Below are 18,917 nucleotides of genomic sequence, written 5' to 3'. Positions count from 1 at the left end.
GATGCTACGGCTGTAATACGCGAAAACGGCCTGAATTCTCTGTCGACTGTCCGGCTTCCCAAGCACAAAAATAATTATTCTAACAGCCTTGGCTGGTTGCCTTTAAGTTTTCAGTGGTAGCTCGGATGGAAGAGGATCTCCTCCCCCTCTTTTTTCTGCTCTCGCCTGCACCTGAAAATCCGCAGCTGCCCGCAGCGACTCCTGCTCTTGAGCCTGTAGCCCAATGGCCAACCAATCAGAGCGGCGGAAGGGCACAGCACCTCGCTCTGATTGGCTCCGGCGCCTGTCATTCCCGAGCTGAGCCACGCCGCCCTTCAGAACAGGGCGCTGAGCGCTTCGACTCTCGGTTCAGAGAGAAAACAACCCGGGCGGCGAGCGAAACCGGTAAGTGTGCTCAACTCTGCTCTTTACACACCTGCCTATCGCATGCGGCGCTCGTGTTATGCAACATTTCCACAGCGCAGAACGGGAGTGTGGGATGGATGGATGCTGCTGTTTGTGGGGGGATCATACGAGAAGGCACAACTTAGTGCTGCACTGTGTTCTCGCAGCGGTTATATATGGTAATAATAATCATCTGATTGCTGATTTGCTGAAGGGCAGTTCTTCTGGGGCAAATAACCAACAGTGATGGGGCAAAGAAACAAACGTGTCATAACTTCTGAGCATGTGTAAACGCACGGAGAAGCACTGTGTGCTTTTTATTTTGTAAATATTTGTTTGTTGTATTACTGTTGATACATTATGTTGCTTTCTTGCTATTTAACAGTCAAAAGTATGGCCCTCCATCATAGTATCATAGTTATAGTATACTGGTGCTGTATACTCTTATCAGAATATAGTCAACTCATAATGATGTGGGCTGCAGTAATAGCACTAATACAGAGTGTTCTGCTTACACTAGTGTTCAAAAGTTTAGTCATCTTAATAACTGTTGATAAATAATAACACAGACAAAAGGATATTCTGGAGAAACACTATACATATAGTCAGCAGCACACCTAATAGTAATAATAATAATAATAATAATAATAATAGTAGTAGCCCAGTGTAGACTGAAATGTTATGAACTAGACAACAAAACGTAAACCAATGGTTTAAAAAAGTAAATGTAATCCAACAATAAACTTTAACTCTCTGCACAGGTGCCAAAAAGGGTTTTCTTTGTGTGATGCCATAGAAGAACCACTTTTGGTTCTCTGAAGAACCAACCATTGAAAGATTCTGTGACACTTTGTTTTGAGTGGTCTTTTTAGATGAAACAAACACTCATTGGACTCTCCGTAACATGTCAAAAACCTATGAGGGTTAGGATTAGGTTTTGGGTTGAGGTTAAGGTTAGGGTTAGGGTTATGGCCAGGGTTAGGTTTTGGCTAAGGTTGGGTAAGGCTAGACTTTGCATAATGGAACATATTAACAATACATCTACTTAATGTAAGGAATGTATCAACAGAACATCTACAAGATATTTACTTCAGTGTATTCAGATGCTTCACTACTGCTGCTTCACTGATATGTTGTTGATGCATTACTGATAATCTGTTAAGAGTTTATTAATCATCTACAAGGGACCACTCAAAATAAAGTGTTACCAAAGGTTCTTTAGGGAAGCAAAAGTGGTTTAAAGAGCCTTTACATAATGTAAAGCTTAAGAGTTCTTCTCAGAACCATTGCTGCAGACCAGATGTGTGAGTGTGAAGAACCCTTTTAAAGTTTTAAATAATCTCCACATAATGTCCCAAAGTAAAGGTTCTAAGAAGAACATTTAAATTAGTATAGAACCTTTTCATTATGTGAATTTAAGCTTTCTGATTTTCAGAAAATGGTTCTTTAGGAAAGGACCTTTGTGGCATCTTTATTTTTAAGAGTGTATTGATAGTCATTTCTTGACATAAAGTAAAGCTACCTGATTAGCAAGATTTGGTTACCGCTTTGGGAATGTGAGGCTTTCTGGATATTCATTTTATTATATGTTGACTCTCAATGTTATACAGCTTTCTCAGATTTATGTAATCACCTGCAGCTCCATTTATCATCTCTTAGATTTTAAAGCTTCTTACAAATCGCTTGAAACCTACAGAGCATTAGTGTAATATTATACATGTATCTGCAAAAATATATTTTACGTTATTCAAAACAGTGATTTTAAACTTTTCAACTGTGATTCCAAACTTTTAAAGGGTAGTGTGTGGAATAAAATTGTTCAAAAAGTCTGGATGACACTTTGGGGGAACTGACAACATTGACAGATCCTGTGATAGTTCACTTTATTTAGGTTTCTGCCAAAATATGTCACGTTTCCTTGTCAGTCTAATGTCTTCCAGTTTCTGACAGTGTTCCAGAAAATGCTCATTCATAACTCATTGGCTACAAGAAGCTTATTATTGCATTGTGTTCATCACTGTTTTGCATTTTTACACAGCAGTTATTCTAATTTGTATTCAGTTCTTTACTATTTCACTCAACATGAGAATTCACAGCAAATGTGTGCTACAGCCAGGCATTCAGTTCAAATTCATATGGTGAAGTTATTAAGAATGGTTAGCAGAAACTGGATTTCTTTGCAGACTAATGTATTCTTGATTAAACTGATTTTCAGCTGCACTGTAATTGACATTTTATAAACCATTCCTTCATTCACTTGCCCTTGTACTTAAACAGATTTATGATCATGTTGTTCCCCCTAATGGCCTCTTTCTCTTTAACAGAACTTCGATCGTCCAGGTGATGAACACCCTTCACTCTGTCGGTTCTTCCCAAGCAGTCTACCAGCAAAGGCAGGAGCACTGGGATGATCCATTTAACGTAAGTGCGTGATAAATTAAATGGCTCCCGTAATGGAGGGCACACACACAGTGCTCTTTCTGCACAAACCCATCCAGGAGTTTAGCCACATCAGCCTGTACTTCCCCACTGGGAGGGTCCGATGCTTTACGTATGGCAGCCGCGCCCCTCGTGACTGCCAGCCCCTGTACGCTAATCAGCATGACCAGGGGGATGAAGATCCCGCAAGGGCCAAACAAAGAGGCCAGTCTTACAAGCCAGCGGGCGATGCCTCCCAGTCTTGCAATTCAACAAAAGGAGTTTTAGCTGAGGTTCAGTGGCTGTCTGCGGAACACTTGCAGTTGCTGGTGGATCTCCTGTCTCTATGCGGTGACTGCGCAGCCAGGGTCAAAATGGGCAACCAGGATGGGAAGTTCCCAGGTCAGCCTGAAGCTTATGCAGGACATCTTTTGCATGATCTTAGCAGCAGCAACCTTCAACATGCCCTTTTGTTGTCCCCAGACCATAAAAGAGCAGCCTCCCGAGTTAGGAGGTTGAAAAAGTTGGCCGGTAAGAAGACAGACAGTGCTGAAGAGTTCTTGCAGAGTAAGATGAATAAGAAAGTACAGAGCATCACAGCTTCAGAGCTTCCACAAACTCATCTGGATGCAGTCTCAATGGTTATTCAGACAGCTGGAACCCCCTTGTTTAATGCAGGTTCAGGCTCCTATGCCAGTGTCGGCAGCGAGCCACTTCTCCCAATGGAAGGACCCTTCCAAACTGCTCAGGAAGGCTGGGACTTCATGGAGGATTCACGTCCATTCGACTCAGAAATGGACCTCTGTTCCGAGCTCACAGAATTTGAGGACCAGTTCTCTCTGAGTTATGGAGCTTCAACCTGTACTTTCATGGATAATGTGCAGGACCATATCCAAATGGCCAGTGGAAATAACATACGACCTAGCAGGAACAGCAGTTCTACAGGGAATGAGGATTTTGAAGAGAAGCCTGAAGGTAAGACTGCAGCTCAGCTCTATGATGATATCAACAGGAGGGACATGACTGAGAGCCAAAAGATGGACAATGCTGTACAGTGCAATTCCTGCCTAGAGACCAAAGAAGCTTCCTTTGGTGCTGTAGAAGTTATGCCATATACCAGCAAGGACAGCTCTGTTATGGGACACAACATTTGCCAACATTTGAACCATAAAGAGGTGAGGGCCTTCACTGAAAACTGTACTCAGAGAAAGGAGGTAGAGTCAAACGTGGGGGACAGATATTCTGAGGCAATGAGGATTCCACTCTCAGCCCATGCTCAAGCTCAGTCTGGAGTCTCTAACCTTAGGCCCTGGACCAAAAGTCCCACATCTCCTTCCCTTTCTGGCATTTTCAATGTGTCCTACCCACCAACCAACAGTCTCCAGAGTATGTCCCCTGTCCTTTCACCACTGTCCTCCAAGCTGTCCAGTCCTCAGCTGAATCATCGCATTGTATTGCTGCCTGAAGAGAATGGGGGTAAGGAAGAAGACAGAGATGAAGCAACTGGGTCATGGTCAGAATCTGGGAATCAGCCCAAAGTTACAACAGAAGTCATAGACAAAAATGGGAACCGTAGAACTATTACGAGGCTGGACCTGAACCTTAGCCGACAAGGAACCAGGAACTCTACATGGAGCACTGCTGGCACATCTGGTTCTACAACTACAGGTGAGTGTAAGGTAAGGTTTAATTATATTGTCTCCCAAAAGAAACATTTTAAAGAAAAGATGGATTATTCAGTTTAATTATTTCATTAAACTGCGTGTTGCATGAGTCAGATGGAAGTCAGTATGTTTATGTGGAGTTATGTGCTACTTCCTTGTACAAAGCGGTGGGAATGTGTTTTCTATGGTTTATACCATAAGGGTGTGGTGCTCTCATTACAATATAAACATATATTTAGGCCTGGGTGATTTTGGAATTGCGATATTTCTGTATTTCAATATTGTGATTGCGATGCAAATGCAATTATTCTCTATAAATTCATTTCCAAGACTTTTTTGGGCAAGATGACCAGAATATCCACTTTTTCTGACAAGAAGCTTGAGTGCTCAGTGCCATCAGACCACCAGTTAGTTGTGATGGTTGTGATGTCACACATGACATGGGTGTTTTGTTGCATCTGATTGGTCTAACTCAACTACAGGAAATTCACAAGCCCTGTTTTATTAGGTTAAATTTCCCCATTTAAAACCTAAGACAAGATTGTTGATAATGTATTCTATAATAATAAAAAATTGCAGCTCTTGCGATTTGACAGTTACACTTGTTCAAACTGTGATTTTGATATGAAAACAATTAATCTTTCAGCCTTACATATATATTTACTGTAAATGGGAAATAAAGCCTTTCTATTTCTGTCACCAATTTTGGTTAGCAAGGTTTATATCATCACTGTTCAGTAGTGTAACTAGAATCTTATTGAACCCAGTGCCAAAAAAATCAATGCCTCCATGCAAAGATTACTTTCAGTGACAAAAAAGACAATGTAATTTACTTGTGTACTTGCTGTTGTTATGTCTCAAACAAGTTGATTGTCACAAGGCACACCACCTACTAGCATCTAACATCAACTTAAATGTTTATGCTAGAGTATCTATTTAAGACTGTAGACTTAAAAATAATGAAAAAATAATGAATATATCATGTTGCAGTTTGCAGCGATCCATTTGAAAATAATTAGCATGAGATGCTTTATGAATAAGAGGGAGATAAATAGACATCATGACTGTCTGTGTAGTGTTGAGATATTGGTGAGATATTCTGGTAAGAAACTGGATCTTTGGGTCTACAATTGTCCAATGTGAGCCCATGTGCAATTGCCCCTCCTTTCCTGTGTGAAAATTTCATACCAAATGGACCAATAGCAATGCTTCAGAATGACCTGGAACAAAGTCTTTTACTTCAGCTTCCACTAAAAGAACTTTCCTTTTCCTGTAAAGTTTCTCTTATGGAGGATTTGTTCTGTCAGCAATGATTTAGGTACATCAGCTCTTTTTCTGGTTAGTGTTCCACTTCTTTGTGGTCATGTGACTGCTTGTTTAAAGCATAAACCCTGACACCGGACTTTAGGCCTCATTCCCCCTTGATCCTGATGACCCGGTACTGAATACTTTGTGTGTGAATGTGTACATGTGGGCGAATGAGAGTGTCTGGATTGTAGGCCTGACCCCTTGGATCAAAGTCACTTGATCGGCCTGGGGTTCAAATGCTTGTGCTGCTCCCATGAATGTAACGTTAACTCAAGCATTGCCAATTTGCTCCGCACCTTTGGAGCTACATCCTGTTGAGGGAGAAGCTGCCTTGATTTTACAGATCCAGACTGGCTACTCTGGGGCATTACTTAGAAAAGGGGATTAAGGCTTTGTGCTGCTCAAACAAAAAAAAAAGAACTTCCGAACTTCAGTGCCACAGCTTGTAAGCATCATCTCATGGTCATGGTGACAGCATCAATAAGAAAAAAGAAAAATACAAAATTTATGGTGTGCCCTTTTGGTTAAGCCGTTTGCACACATCACTAGCTTCAGCTCTGTGGATCTGTGATTTGCTGATCAATTATCAGACAATGTACCCCTCAGCTTCCTTTGCTTGGGGCAGAATGGATGCAGCCACCCCCCTCCATGCTGCACTGTGTAGTTTCCAACTCACCGGCTGATTTGATCATAGATTATTATGCACCACAGTGTCAGTTCTGGCTATTTTGGCTCCTTGTTTGAGATGCTGTGTGGTCTGACGGAGAACATTGTGGAAAGGGTCAGTCCTTTGCTTTTTGCTAAAGTCATCGGGTCATAATCACATTAGACTCTGAGAGTAATGAATGTGGTGTCAACAAAGCTTCCTTTGGATGCTTTGTCAAAGAAAAACTAGTTTAACAAAGCACATAGCATTTATCAATACAGTATGTAAGTATGTATAATGATTATGAGAAAATCTTGCTAACATCTTATGCAGAAGCACAACATGAAGCGCATCCTGGGTCATGCATGCAAATGCTTTTTGCACAGTTATTGATTTGTACAAAATGACTGAATGGGTTGGTACTACGGGTCACAGACCAAATTTCACTTACTTAAATTGCTGTCAAAACAGCCATTAAGTACAAGTTGTTAATTTTTTTAAAAGAGACATTGCTGATATATGATAATGTACTTAAATAAGGAAGGGGAAAGTCAAAGGAAAATAAGTGAAAAAAATTGGAGTTTCCAAAACTGAACTTCAAAGATTACTACAACATACGGAGAAAATGGGAGTCCTAACAACCATGCAAGACCTGGTAGACCATCAAAACCGTCCCCATCAGATAAACATGCAAATAAAAGTTTAATCTTTGAGATAGAAGAGAAAATCAAGATCCACTCTTACTTCAGATCTGAATAAAACCACAGGTGTTTCTGCCAATTCTTCTACTGTGAGAAGAAAACACTGAGTCTGAAAGGGTGTGCATCTGTCAAGAAACCATTACTGAGAAAAGAAAATAGACAAAACAGAATAAAATGTGCAAGTCAGACATTGGTGTAGGAACCAGGTGGGATGGGTGGGACATGTTCCACACAATATTGGAAATAGGTGCATGTATCCCGCCCAAAAATTATACTGCAGGGGAAAAAAAAATTTATGCTAATATTTCATGCTTCCCATTTCATGCTATGCTGTGTGTTGGGTTAAGGTTAGGGTCAGGTGGTGCTGGGCCTTCTCTTAGCCTTTGTTAAGGCCTGTGTTGAGGTGCTTGTTCAAAAATAAAGAATTTTTGACTGAAAAAAAAATGTTTTGTTTGAATATCCTCCAACCACCAGTTTTACCGACCTCAGCGTTCGCCTCACTGGAGCATCTGGTAGCTAATAAGGTTAGCTTTCACCAGCTTTAAACTTGAGGTCAGTGATGAGAGCACAACAAATAGCAACAATGGCTAATGAGGGTGCTAGGAGGGTTTAAGTTAGCTATGCTCAAGCTTTCAAAAAACATATGGTAATCTTAGCCGGCTGTCTCCCAAACTGCATCTCATTTCAGCATAATGCCACCAAAACAAGATAAATCAAATCATCACAGGACACGATGTTACTGAGGGTTTTTTTTTAACTTGCCTTAAGCCCTGTTTGAATGGGATTAGTTCTTCATGGTTAGGTGGGGAAATGCCAGTTTACCTCAGGACATCTGTAATGTTTAAAACATGTAATTTAGTCATTATTTCATTTACCCTAGCCATTTACCTTTCTGTCTTAAGTGCATGCAATGTGTCATTAGCTTAGAAAACAGCAGTCAACTTCACCGTATAAAATCGAACTAATTTTTCTGTCATTTTTAAATGTTCTATGTTGTACACATGAAACAGGACAATAATGTTACATATTGGCCAGATTTTAGCCACAGAGAACAATGAAGCTGACTGACATTTTGACATTCAACAATTGACATTCTAGTGCTAATAACTACCATACCATTTAAGGTGGAATGGGAAAATTTGAACAAACTGACTTCAGCTTTGTCAGAGAACACAAGTAAGCTCTTCTTCGAGTGTCTCCATACTGTTCAATGCCAGTTTTTCAGATCAATAAACAGAAATAATAAAATATGCTTAATTTCTCATAAGCCTCTTGAATCCCATTCAGAATTGTTTTCAAGCAGCTATTCAGCTCTGTGACAGATTTATAGTAGCAAATGTGTCCCCCCAATGTCAAACTCACTCCTATACCCTTGTTCTCAGAATAATGGACTGTACACCCCAGAGTCCAGAACTTAACATCACTGAATGTTTGGGATTACTCAGATTGGGAGAAACAGAAAACAACCAACTTCTAAGTGTGAACTTTGGAGGTGTGGAAAAATATCCCTGCAGATTTCTTTGAAAAACTGAAAGCAAGTCACCTAAACAGAAAAGAAGCTGTAATAAAGATAAATCATGGACAGACTAAATACTAAAAAAAATATATTATAGTTGTTGAGGCTTATGTGTGAAAAATAATGTTTTGCTTTTTTCCTGATGTTGAAATATGAATAACTTCCACTTGATGCATGTTTTGACTGGAAATTACATAAAAGAAGCATGGTCTCTGACTTTTGCACAATACTGTATCTTTCTGTGAAGTTTAATTTAACCAAAAGTCCTTTATAACAAAAGTGTTGTGTATTTTGATATCCATTGTTTCTCAATTGTAGCTCAATGAAACAAGCAGAAACATTTTGTTGAGTGTGCATATTCTGAACTATGAATTGATATCATATTTTTGCTTGCAGATAGTAGAGGAGATGTTTTATTATGATTTGAATTTGATGAAAACTGACTCTTATATAATATAATATATATATATTATATTATTATATATTATTATATATATATATTATATTAATATATATATTATATATATATATTATATAATAATAACTCTTAACTTCTCAACATCTCAAGGGTTAATGTGTGAGGACTGGTATTAGGCTGATGTGAAAGATACTTTGTCTGACAGACACAGGCATTCTGGGATTGTATGAGGGAGGGAAGGGGGTGGCAGGGAGGGGAGGGGTATAATCCGATTCTCAGTAATGATCTCTTCCTCTGCCAGTCACGCAGACCTGTACTCATAGTCATTCCTGCTGTCCTTCACGTTACCTTAAATTATCCCAGACACAAATTACCAAAGAATTTCACCAGACACAGGGCAGATGTCACTTGACACTCATTTATTTTAGTTATAATGGATCTCCATATTGATCTAAGTGGCATGCACAGTAGTCATAAAATGCAATTTCTGCCTGTTTTGGAGGTCCCTTAGATTTTTATAATATGCATTCTTTTTTTTTAATAATATTGATGGAAAGGTGTATAATTTACAAAACAAGAAGTGAACTGGATTTGTGTCATTATAGATGAGCAAACAAGGCAACATTTATAAATGTGGTTTTATTGTGTTAAATGCTATGATATGATATGAAGAAAGCTGCAGTTGGGCTGTCCACTATATTTTGGCATCTTTGTAGAGAGATGTGAAATATGCATTCGCTACAAGGGGCTCTCACCCTCATTGCTCACTAGTAGCTTAACTAAGAGTCACAGCATTTCAGAGAGAGATCCAACTTAGTTCATCTGATAACAGAGTTATAGGGGAAAATATTTCATTTGACCACAGTAAATATCAGAGTTCATTTCCATTCTACTGGCCACTGGAAAAAATGAAGGTAAAACTTGCATCCTTGGCTTAGACTAGAATTGAGTTTTAAAGTTTGTGTGTGTGTGTGTGTGTGTGTGTGTGTGTGTGTGTTTTTATCAGTTGAAACTGCTCCTGGCATGTCTACAATATGAGACAGATGAACTCTGAGAAAATGAGCAATAGCATCTTAAGTGTAGCATCTTAATTCCATGTAGTATACCACTGCTCTTAAAAGAGAAAAACGATGGGGACATTTTTGTGAGTCCTCTGGAACCTTCTTTCAATAATTAATTACTTTGAAAAGTTACGGGGACACTGCTAAAATTGGTTAGGATGACACCTGCCCTTCAGTCTGCCCTGTCAACAGTTCTCAAATTTAGATACCATTTTATCACTGTTGGCTCTACTGCTTATGAGGCTCATTGTGCATACACTGAATCAGTGAGCATGAATAAAGTGATTGTGTCTTATTAAACCTAGCAGTAAACATGGTAATATTGATGCTTATTCATTACAATTCTGTAAGATTAGCACACATTTGAATGACTTAAGAACTGCACCTGATTCATGAAACTGTCCTACAGTGCTAAAACAAGCGCTGACTTGAGGCCACTTGATTGATCAGATTCAGTGCATGGAAACTACAATTAAAAATAAATAGAAAGCACTACAGTTTTTTGTCATATAAATATAATTTACTGGAAGCATGCCCTAATCCATGCAGATGTTTCGATAGTGAGCCAACAGACATCTGAAGTGGTGTCGTCAATTTGTAGTTGCAGTCATGACCATTGAGGAACTGCAGCTCTAAGCTGATTTCCTCAAGGGAAAAATGAAAGGTGTTTTGTGCTGCTATTGCACCCTTTGGTAAACAAAAAACACTGGAACATTTTGCCATATATACATATTTTTCCTACAAACGTCACTGGATCCTCTGAATTCCGAGGTTGTTAAGGAGTCGAAATGTGAATAACGTTACCTTCAAGCTGACACTGCTGCGTGCAGAACTGACATCATAAAACTGGCACTTCCACCAAAATACCTCACAAAATTGCTGTACTTAAGATGCAATGGCAGTAGTAGCCTGCAGTTTGAGTAGCTGGTCTTGTTATATAATAGTGTTGGAATGTAATAGTAGACTAATAGCAGCCTTTCATGCAACATCATTTCAATGCACAGTGTTAGCTTATTTGTAGCATGCTGTAGCATTACGGGTATTGCTGCTGGCATTGGTACTGCTGCTGCTAAACAAGCTCATAAATAACGACGGACAAAAACATACTGAGGTTGGAACACCACAGAGTGCAACAGTGGAAATTATCATAATGCCATTGATTTTCTCCATAGAGAAAACCTGCTTAGGCCCAGAGTTACTGATATAACAGGACACTGACTACAGAATGATGTAGAGTTCAGAGTGTATTAAAGGAAAGCATTCAGTGGGGTCATAAGCTAACGATTGAGCTTAGGGTGGCGCAGAGAGTGCACTGCACATCCTACTGGCCTGAGTTTAAATATAGCATTAAAATTGCAACTGAATAGATTAAAATGTGAAATGAACAAAATGTCTTGATCTGTGAAGATGATGTGATTGTGTAGTGTGATTATTTCCTTACACTACTTGAGCTATGTTATTGCAGAATGTGAGGTGGATTTTACTTTTGACGTTTTCAAGTTGTTACACAAATTTACACACACTTAAATTTGATTGTACAGATACTCCAAAGAAAATAACAAAACTAGCAGCGAAACTTGTGTATGTTCATTTGATGATCAGAATTGATTGTATGCAACTTTGGGTTATTGTGTCTACTAAAGTATCATGTTTAGTAGCTTTTCAAGATGGTGAGGACCATGGCAATGGATGGTATGACAGGGTAGGCTAAACTGGCCTGAGATCAGTCTAAAGCATAACATCTATGTAAGCATAGACTTTAATCCTTAAGCACAGACACAGACCACTGCTCCTCTAACCCAGTGCTGAGGTAATCCCTCCACTCATCTTGCTCAGGGATAGCATCGATGATGCCCTAATGATATAAACTAATCACTCTAGTGGTCATATGAATCTAATCACTCTAGAGAGAGTCAGTTGACAAGTTTCTGTTTTTTTCAGGCCTGGCAGTCAATAGGAAGTAGAACACTACACTTTATATTCTGTTCAGCTGACGTGAACAAAACCCAGCGAAGGCCGAGTTCTTTTCCCAGAATGAAACTGATTCTGATCTATGAGGCTAAAGAGGATGCTTCCTCACTCCCAGCAGGGTATGATGCATCGAGAATAGCTCTCACTGATTACCCCTAATTATGCCCAACGTGTAATTTTTTCTGAATAAGAAACTCATTCAGGGAAATTCCTTCTCTACATTGCAATGGAGCTGAAGCATTGCCATAAACTCGGGCCTGTTTCAATTACTATTTTAACTTGCCCTTGTTCACTTTTTGAGTGTTAACAATGCACTCGCCCTCAGCAGGTTAGCCTCAGTGAGCTAATCGGCTAGGCATGCAAACTTTTCAATGCAAAACTTTTTTTGTTTAAACATAAAATACATAACATTTGTGAGTAATTGTTTTTTCTGGTTATAAACTTGGTGTAGAGAGGTGATCTAGTGGCTTTCTTTTTGTTGTTGTTAGCCGTCTAGCCTATAGCATGCTAACTATCCAGCTAGCATAGTACAGTGATGAAGCTGTATCAAAATTCATGTGTAAGAGATGGAGTAGTTTGTAACTTAAAGCTCAGCAAACCGAATGTCATGGTTTTTAAATGTTAAGCATTTCACAGTAGTTTACTGCCTATGGGTTGCTTTCAATTTCAAGCAGAACAGTAGTTTTCTCCAAGGAGGGACTGGGTAACCCGATATGTGCATTCATGTGGTTTATGAGACAGATAAACAGAACACTGAACACTTTGTGAAATGGGTGTATCTATCAGTTTTGGCCTATTTTACTGGTGTTTTAACTGTACACTAAGCGGATATAAAATGGGTTACATGTTCTTTGAAATGTGCCGTTACCATTTATTATATTTGTATAGTTAATCTTATTGCTTTCTATTGTTTGACTGTTTGCTTCTATCCTCTGCAATAATGAAAACCGTGTAAACTCAAAACTGGCAACAGCTTTTATATTAAATGTGACAATCATGACAGACAATATGCTACAAACTACTGCTTGCTAAAAAATTGTCCTTGCTGTGTCCTCATCCTCCTTAAACAGGTTTTTCACCCTTGTCTTCTCGGTGCCACTTTGATTTTATGCAGTTTCACTGCTGCTGTCCATCCTCAATTGATTAATGCATGAAAACTGCTAAAAAAAAATAATGAGCTCTGTAGAGCACTCACTGGCTATGTTTACATGCAAAGATTTTTGCCAATCCGATTACAGAGGTGTTTATATGCACACTCTATTCAACGATTTGATGGAAAATCTTCGTTTACATGCTCACTACAAGTAATCCGATGCAAAATGACGCGCATGCGTGGAGTCGCGTTTAGAGTAAACGTTACCATGACAGCGAACATCACGTGAGGTCCAGTCCGCGTGAGATGAGTTTCCAGTTGGCGCGCTCGTGTTTTAATTGCTTTAAAATGATGTCAGACTCAGGAAAACGTCCTACACATGTCCTTATTAAAGAAGGCCGAGAGGAAGACGTCGTGTTGTGAGACACATAAGCTGGACGTCCGTCCCACCGCCGTCTTTTAAAGCTCAGAGCATAAACTCCGTCTCCTCTGCAGACCAGTTTCTGCTCCGCCATGTTGAACGGTATAAACTTTCGCCATGACGCGACGCACATGCGCAGAACATACTTACACGTTCCGCTTGGAATGTAATCGGATTCAGGCGTTTACATGGCTATTATTCTTCTATTTAACGGATTATTTAGAAGTTTACCCACCTCGTTCAATCGGATAGAAATTGTATTCCGAATGGCCTCAATCAGACTAGTCTATTCCGATTGAGGTGTTTACATGGACGTGTTCTATTGCGATTGAGCTATTAGTCGGATTATTAACGGATTATCAAACTGCATGTAAACGTGGCTACTGTTGTGTTAGCCAGTACCTGATTCACACCGCTGTGCTAAATCTTTCAAGGCCGATGTTAGCTTCTTTTTTTTTTTTTGTTCCACCTTAAATAGTGCAGCAATTACACACTAGCACCCACAAAGGTGTCTGAATGCAAGTGCTACATCATTTAAAGTTGAATGGAAAATGAGAATAAGAAACTACGTTTAGCTTTATCTAATCCACTGTACGACCGAGGCTGTAGCACTTGAGGTGGGAGCTGCTGGTTCAATCCATATTTACTACAGATTTATAGTTTGTCAGAACATTCATGCATTTTACAGTAACTGGCCCAAAAATGCTACTGGCCCACTGGGAATTTCCCAACTCTCCCAATTACCACTATTGATTGCCCTTAATATGGCATTGGGGATTCCACTGAGGGGAAACAGTGAGGCCAGGTGAATGAGGGCATGTTAAAACTGGTACTGAATTGGGCGCTAGTTTTTACTGTGTAATTACATCCATTTTTCCACCATTTACAATCACAAATTGTCATAAAATCAGTAGACTATAAAATGATACAAAATTTTTTAAAACAAAAATCTCAGACTGCCACATTTTACGCAAATGTTCTGTTCTTCCCTAATCCTCCACGCAGGGAAGTCAAGGGTGAATGATTGCGTTTGTTTTCCAGTGGCTGGCTTTTTTTGCCTTGCCTGTGCTGAACAGTAGATGAGTGGAGTGGCAGTGAGTCCTGTGAGCTTCGTGCTATGCTGCATTACAGCTTTGCCCTTCAGGACATCACAGCACTCAGACTCATCCTTCTCAGTGGGATCTGCTCATGTTCATGAGGGCACAGCCAATCCAGATGAGCTGGAAGGACAGCTAGGGACAGAATAAAAGGAGGAGGACATTGTGAGACTTTCCAGGATGTGGTTCATGCAAATCAGTAAAGATGCAAAAGCTGTTGCTTTGTACGCAGCCACATATCTAGTGGAGAAGCCAAGCCTATAATAGTGTGTAGCATTTATCAATCATCTGAAAATAGGAGTGATAATTTACACTCTTAAAAATAAAGGTTCCTGCGTGGTTCTTGGCTTGGACGTGTGGCTGTAGGGCAAACTTTTAATTGTTGTAGAACCTTTACATTATGTGGAGGCTCTTTAAAGTTTGAAAAGGCTCTTCACACTTGCACATCTCTTTTATAGAAAAGGTTACTTAAAGAAACATTTATTGCAAGGTTGTTTAGGGATCCAAAAGCAGTGCTTTTATGGCATCACTCCAGAGAACCCCTTTTTAGCACCTTTATTGTTAAAGGGTAGCTTCAGATTCAAAATGTATTGATGGAGATGCCAAAAACCAAAAGTCACAAAAACTCATCTCAGCATCAGTTTTAGGGGGACTTTAGCCTCCCCTAAACGTTCTTTAGTGTTCCTAAATAAATACATTATTAATTTAATTAACAGGTTTTTCTTATTCATTCACTATAAAACCATGCCATCGACTCCAGATTCAAAATATACAGACATACTGAGGCACTAGGCCCTGGCGGAGGCTCCTGCTGCTCTAATCCAGCACAGCCTTGGCTGTGCTACCCATTCTGCAAAGTGAGAGTAGAGACTGTAACATCTGTTGACAGGATTTCGGCTAAAATCTTATTAAGATAAACATTAGGCCTCATTCAAAATACATCATATACAGAGTATAACAGTATGCAGTTAGTGTTAAGATACCTAACTACAATATGCAGTTGTGGCGAAGTATGGTCAATATAGCTACTCAGTGCATTATAACAATGAAATTTAGGTTTGTTTCCTGTTGAGGATGTGTTAACTTATTTTCAGTAATAAAAAGCAAAATGTGTAATTTGATGACTGTATGTGTAAATGATCTCTGTTCTGATTGGCTGCCATGTATTGTGCCTCACTCATAAAGCAGTCCAGGCTGAGACACTCCTTATAACTTTTAAACAAAAATGGGTGGGGCTAAACTGCTGTAGGCTGAATAGGTGGATCTATGTAAATGTGTTGGTTTTCATGATATCACCAAAGCTATGATTTCAAAACAAGCCGTTTTTGCAACTTAGTTTTTATACATAGACTGTGTGGACTGGGAAATTAATAGTATGTTTCAAATACATACTTTTACATACTACATCAATCTCCTATTTCAACACAGTGTTTCTTAATGACATGGGCCATTTAACATGAGGTAAAGAAGATGAGATAGGCTGATTAACATTAATGTTTTAACTAGCTGACAAGCCAACTATTTTAGGAAACTGGAAACAGTGAGATTGTGAACAAGCAAAAGAGCTTGAAATAAGTTTACTGACAGCTCTATTTTTATATCTCTACAGTAGAGACACTCACATCAGTAGTAGCCATCGAACATTGTTCAGGTAATATCGGTGAATACGAGTGAAGGGGTCACAGTGTTGATCATAATGCAGTTTTATATCCCTCAATTTCTCAAGCTGTACATGGGAAATTTAGGATAAGCAGCATGTAATGGCCATTTAGGTGAGAAGAAAAAAAACAGAATTTAATTGATCTCTTTCTCTATCTATTAAGCCTCACTTGTGTTCTTGTAATTCTGAGTTTAAAGGGCCAAAATCGTACATTTGTCTTATATTATATTCTTTTTTCCACATTTGTGTTTTTCCCCCTTGTTGTCCACTTATAACATTTGTGTAATTTTTATGTACCTAAAGCAATTATCATTTCATTTTTACCCAGTTATTACATGCGTATATTATATATTATCATATATTACATGTTAGCTTGCTAGCTTTAAAGGGCTCATATCCTTCATTTTTCTTATAAAAATGAAAAACTCTGAACTTCAATGTGAAAGGGTGGGGCTAAACTGCTGTTACGCAGAATATGTGGATATATGTAAATGAGACACCACAGAAACAATGAATTTAAAATGAGCTGTTCTTGCAGCCTAATTTCCATATATGGACTGTATGGACTGGGGAGTGAATGGGACATTTTGATACTAACTGTCACGCAGTCATCCAGCATGGACAATTCCCAGAACTCCTTGGGTGATCACGTGACTCTGCCTCCATCACACACCTGTCAGCGATCAGCCTCACCTAAATACTGATTGTTTGCACCTGTTTCTGTTGTCATGTGATCTGGTTAGTTAGCCATTTAAGCCTAGGCTTTAGTGTGGACACTTTGTGGGGTCCTGCTACTGTTCAGAGAGCTACTGAGTGTTCCTTTGTACGTTCCAGTTTGTTTTTCTTGTGTATTGACTTCTTGCCTGTTGATTTCGACTCTGTATTCTGCTCTCTTCCTTTAACTTGGTTACGTCGGTGTGTTTTTGGTTTTGGACTGTTTTGGAACTGACCTTTGCCTGTTTTGTGACGACGGGTTTGGAATCCACTCTAACTAGTAAAGCCTCTCTGTTTTTTTAAATCCGCGGGCGTCTGGTTTATTCTGTCACATTACACTAACAATGTTTACATATTACTTTAAACTCCTTTATTTAAGCAAGAGAAATTCGGTTTTCCACGACATGAGCCCTTTAGTAAAAATGTCATGTTACTAAACACAGGCAACAGAAGAGAGAAAGAAACTGAAGAAGCTGAATCTATAATCTGTGTATTTGAGTAATATTTGTAGGATCTGTAGCATGTCTAAGAGAGAGGAACACTGCTTGACTTCAGTACCATTGCTTGATCTGTGCCTGTTCTTAGTGGATGGATAGCATTTAAGTCACATTGGATCCCTGACTAATACAAATTATGTCGAGATTGATCTACTGTGTGCCAACTTATTTATGCCATCTACCAATTAGCTTTATTTTTGATTGATTTTACACTTGCTGCTACTACAAAAATGTATCACAAACACATTTTTGCTAATTTTTTACATTTTCCCCTTAGGAACATACCCCCAGATCCCCATAGTAAAGGCTAAGCCCCCCATCCATAAATCTCTAGTAATGCCCTGCTCAGCACTCCAACTTTGAGGTAACTGGAGAAAATTACTAACTACTCACATAACTTCCATTTAACATCACTGTTCTTGTCTAGATTTGAATATGACAGCAATCAGTCAAACTGACCTTAGACATGACATCATTAGTGCTGGCCTATCCTCTGCTTATTTCAGGACATGAAGATTTAGATATTACTTGCTGTGTGATTCTCAATATCAATGGGTTTATGTGAGCACGCTGTGTCCTCTCTTTCAAAGACTCATTTAACTGGAATTATGGGCTTTCAGATGAGAACAGCACAAAGGGATTATGCTTCAGGCTCTATAACAGCATTAGGACAATAAAAGAGGAGGATAAACTAGAGAGGGAGAGTGCAGAGGCTACATGTGTACTGCAGCTGTTTGTTTCTAGGGCTGAGCTAGATGAATGTCACGTAAATTATATAGACATTCAATTTAAATGGCATATATCTTACATTTTTCTTGTATTTTAGTTTTACCCACTGAGGTCGACTTACATTTGTCTGGTTTTATGTACCAAAAATGGTCATTTTTACATTTTACCATTTTCCAATCTGTCTTTATCCCTTAGAATTGCACAGGCTGTTTTTGTTACTGTACTTTAAAGCAGTTGTACTGTCAGCTGTGTTCTGATTGGTTGTCTTCAACAAGCAGTCTGGGCTGAAACATTCTTAGTGTGAATTTTAGTGTGAATGGGTGGGCTACATGACCAAAAGCATGTGGACACATGACCTGACCATCACACAGCTTGTGGGACACCCCATTCCAAAACCACTGACTATGATAGCCTCCTTTCTTCTGGGAAGGCTTTTCACAAGATTTTGGAGTGTGTGTGTAGAAACTTGTGCCCATTCAGTCAAAAGAGCATTTGTGAGATCAGGCACTGATGTTGGACAAGAAGTTACAGTACTCTGCAGCCCCACTCTGGGAGTTTGTGTGGTCTATCGCTTTGTGATTGAGGTGTTGTTGCTCCTAGATGCTTCCATTTCACAATA

General features: G+C 39.2%; 1 protein-coding gene across 1 annotated transcript in view; it reads left to right on the top strand.

Moving 5' to 3' along the window:
* The first annotated feature begins 362 nt into the window (after positions 1 to 362).
* Positions 363 to 18,917, top strand: part of LOC118823783 (formin-1) — a 110,438-nt gene continuing 91,883 nt past the window's right edge. Inside the window, exons 1-2 of the mRNA XM_036593597.1 lie at positions 363 to 384; positions 2,709 to 4,470. Of these exons, the coding sequence (XP_036449490.1) occupies positions 2,826 to 4,470 (1,645 nt within the window). The 5' untranslated portion in view covers positions 363 to 384; positions 2,709 to 2,825. The remainder of the gene's footprint in view (positions 385 to 2,708; positions 4,471 to 18,917) is intronic.

The sequence above is a fragment of the Colossoma macropomum genome, unplaced genomic scaffold (assembly GCF_904425465.1).
Source record: "Colossoma macropomum unplaced genomic scaffold, Colossoma_macropomum, whole genome shotgun sequence".
In the NCBI taxonomy this organism is placed as follows: Eukaryota; Metazoa; Chordata; class Actinopteri; order Characiformes; family Serrasalmidae; genus Colossoma; species Colossoma macropomum.
This window is presented reverse-complemented; position numbering and strand designations above follow the sequence as displayed.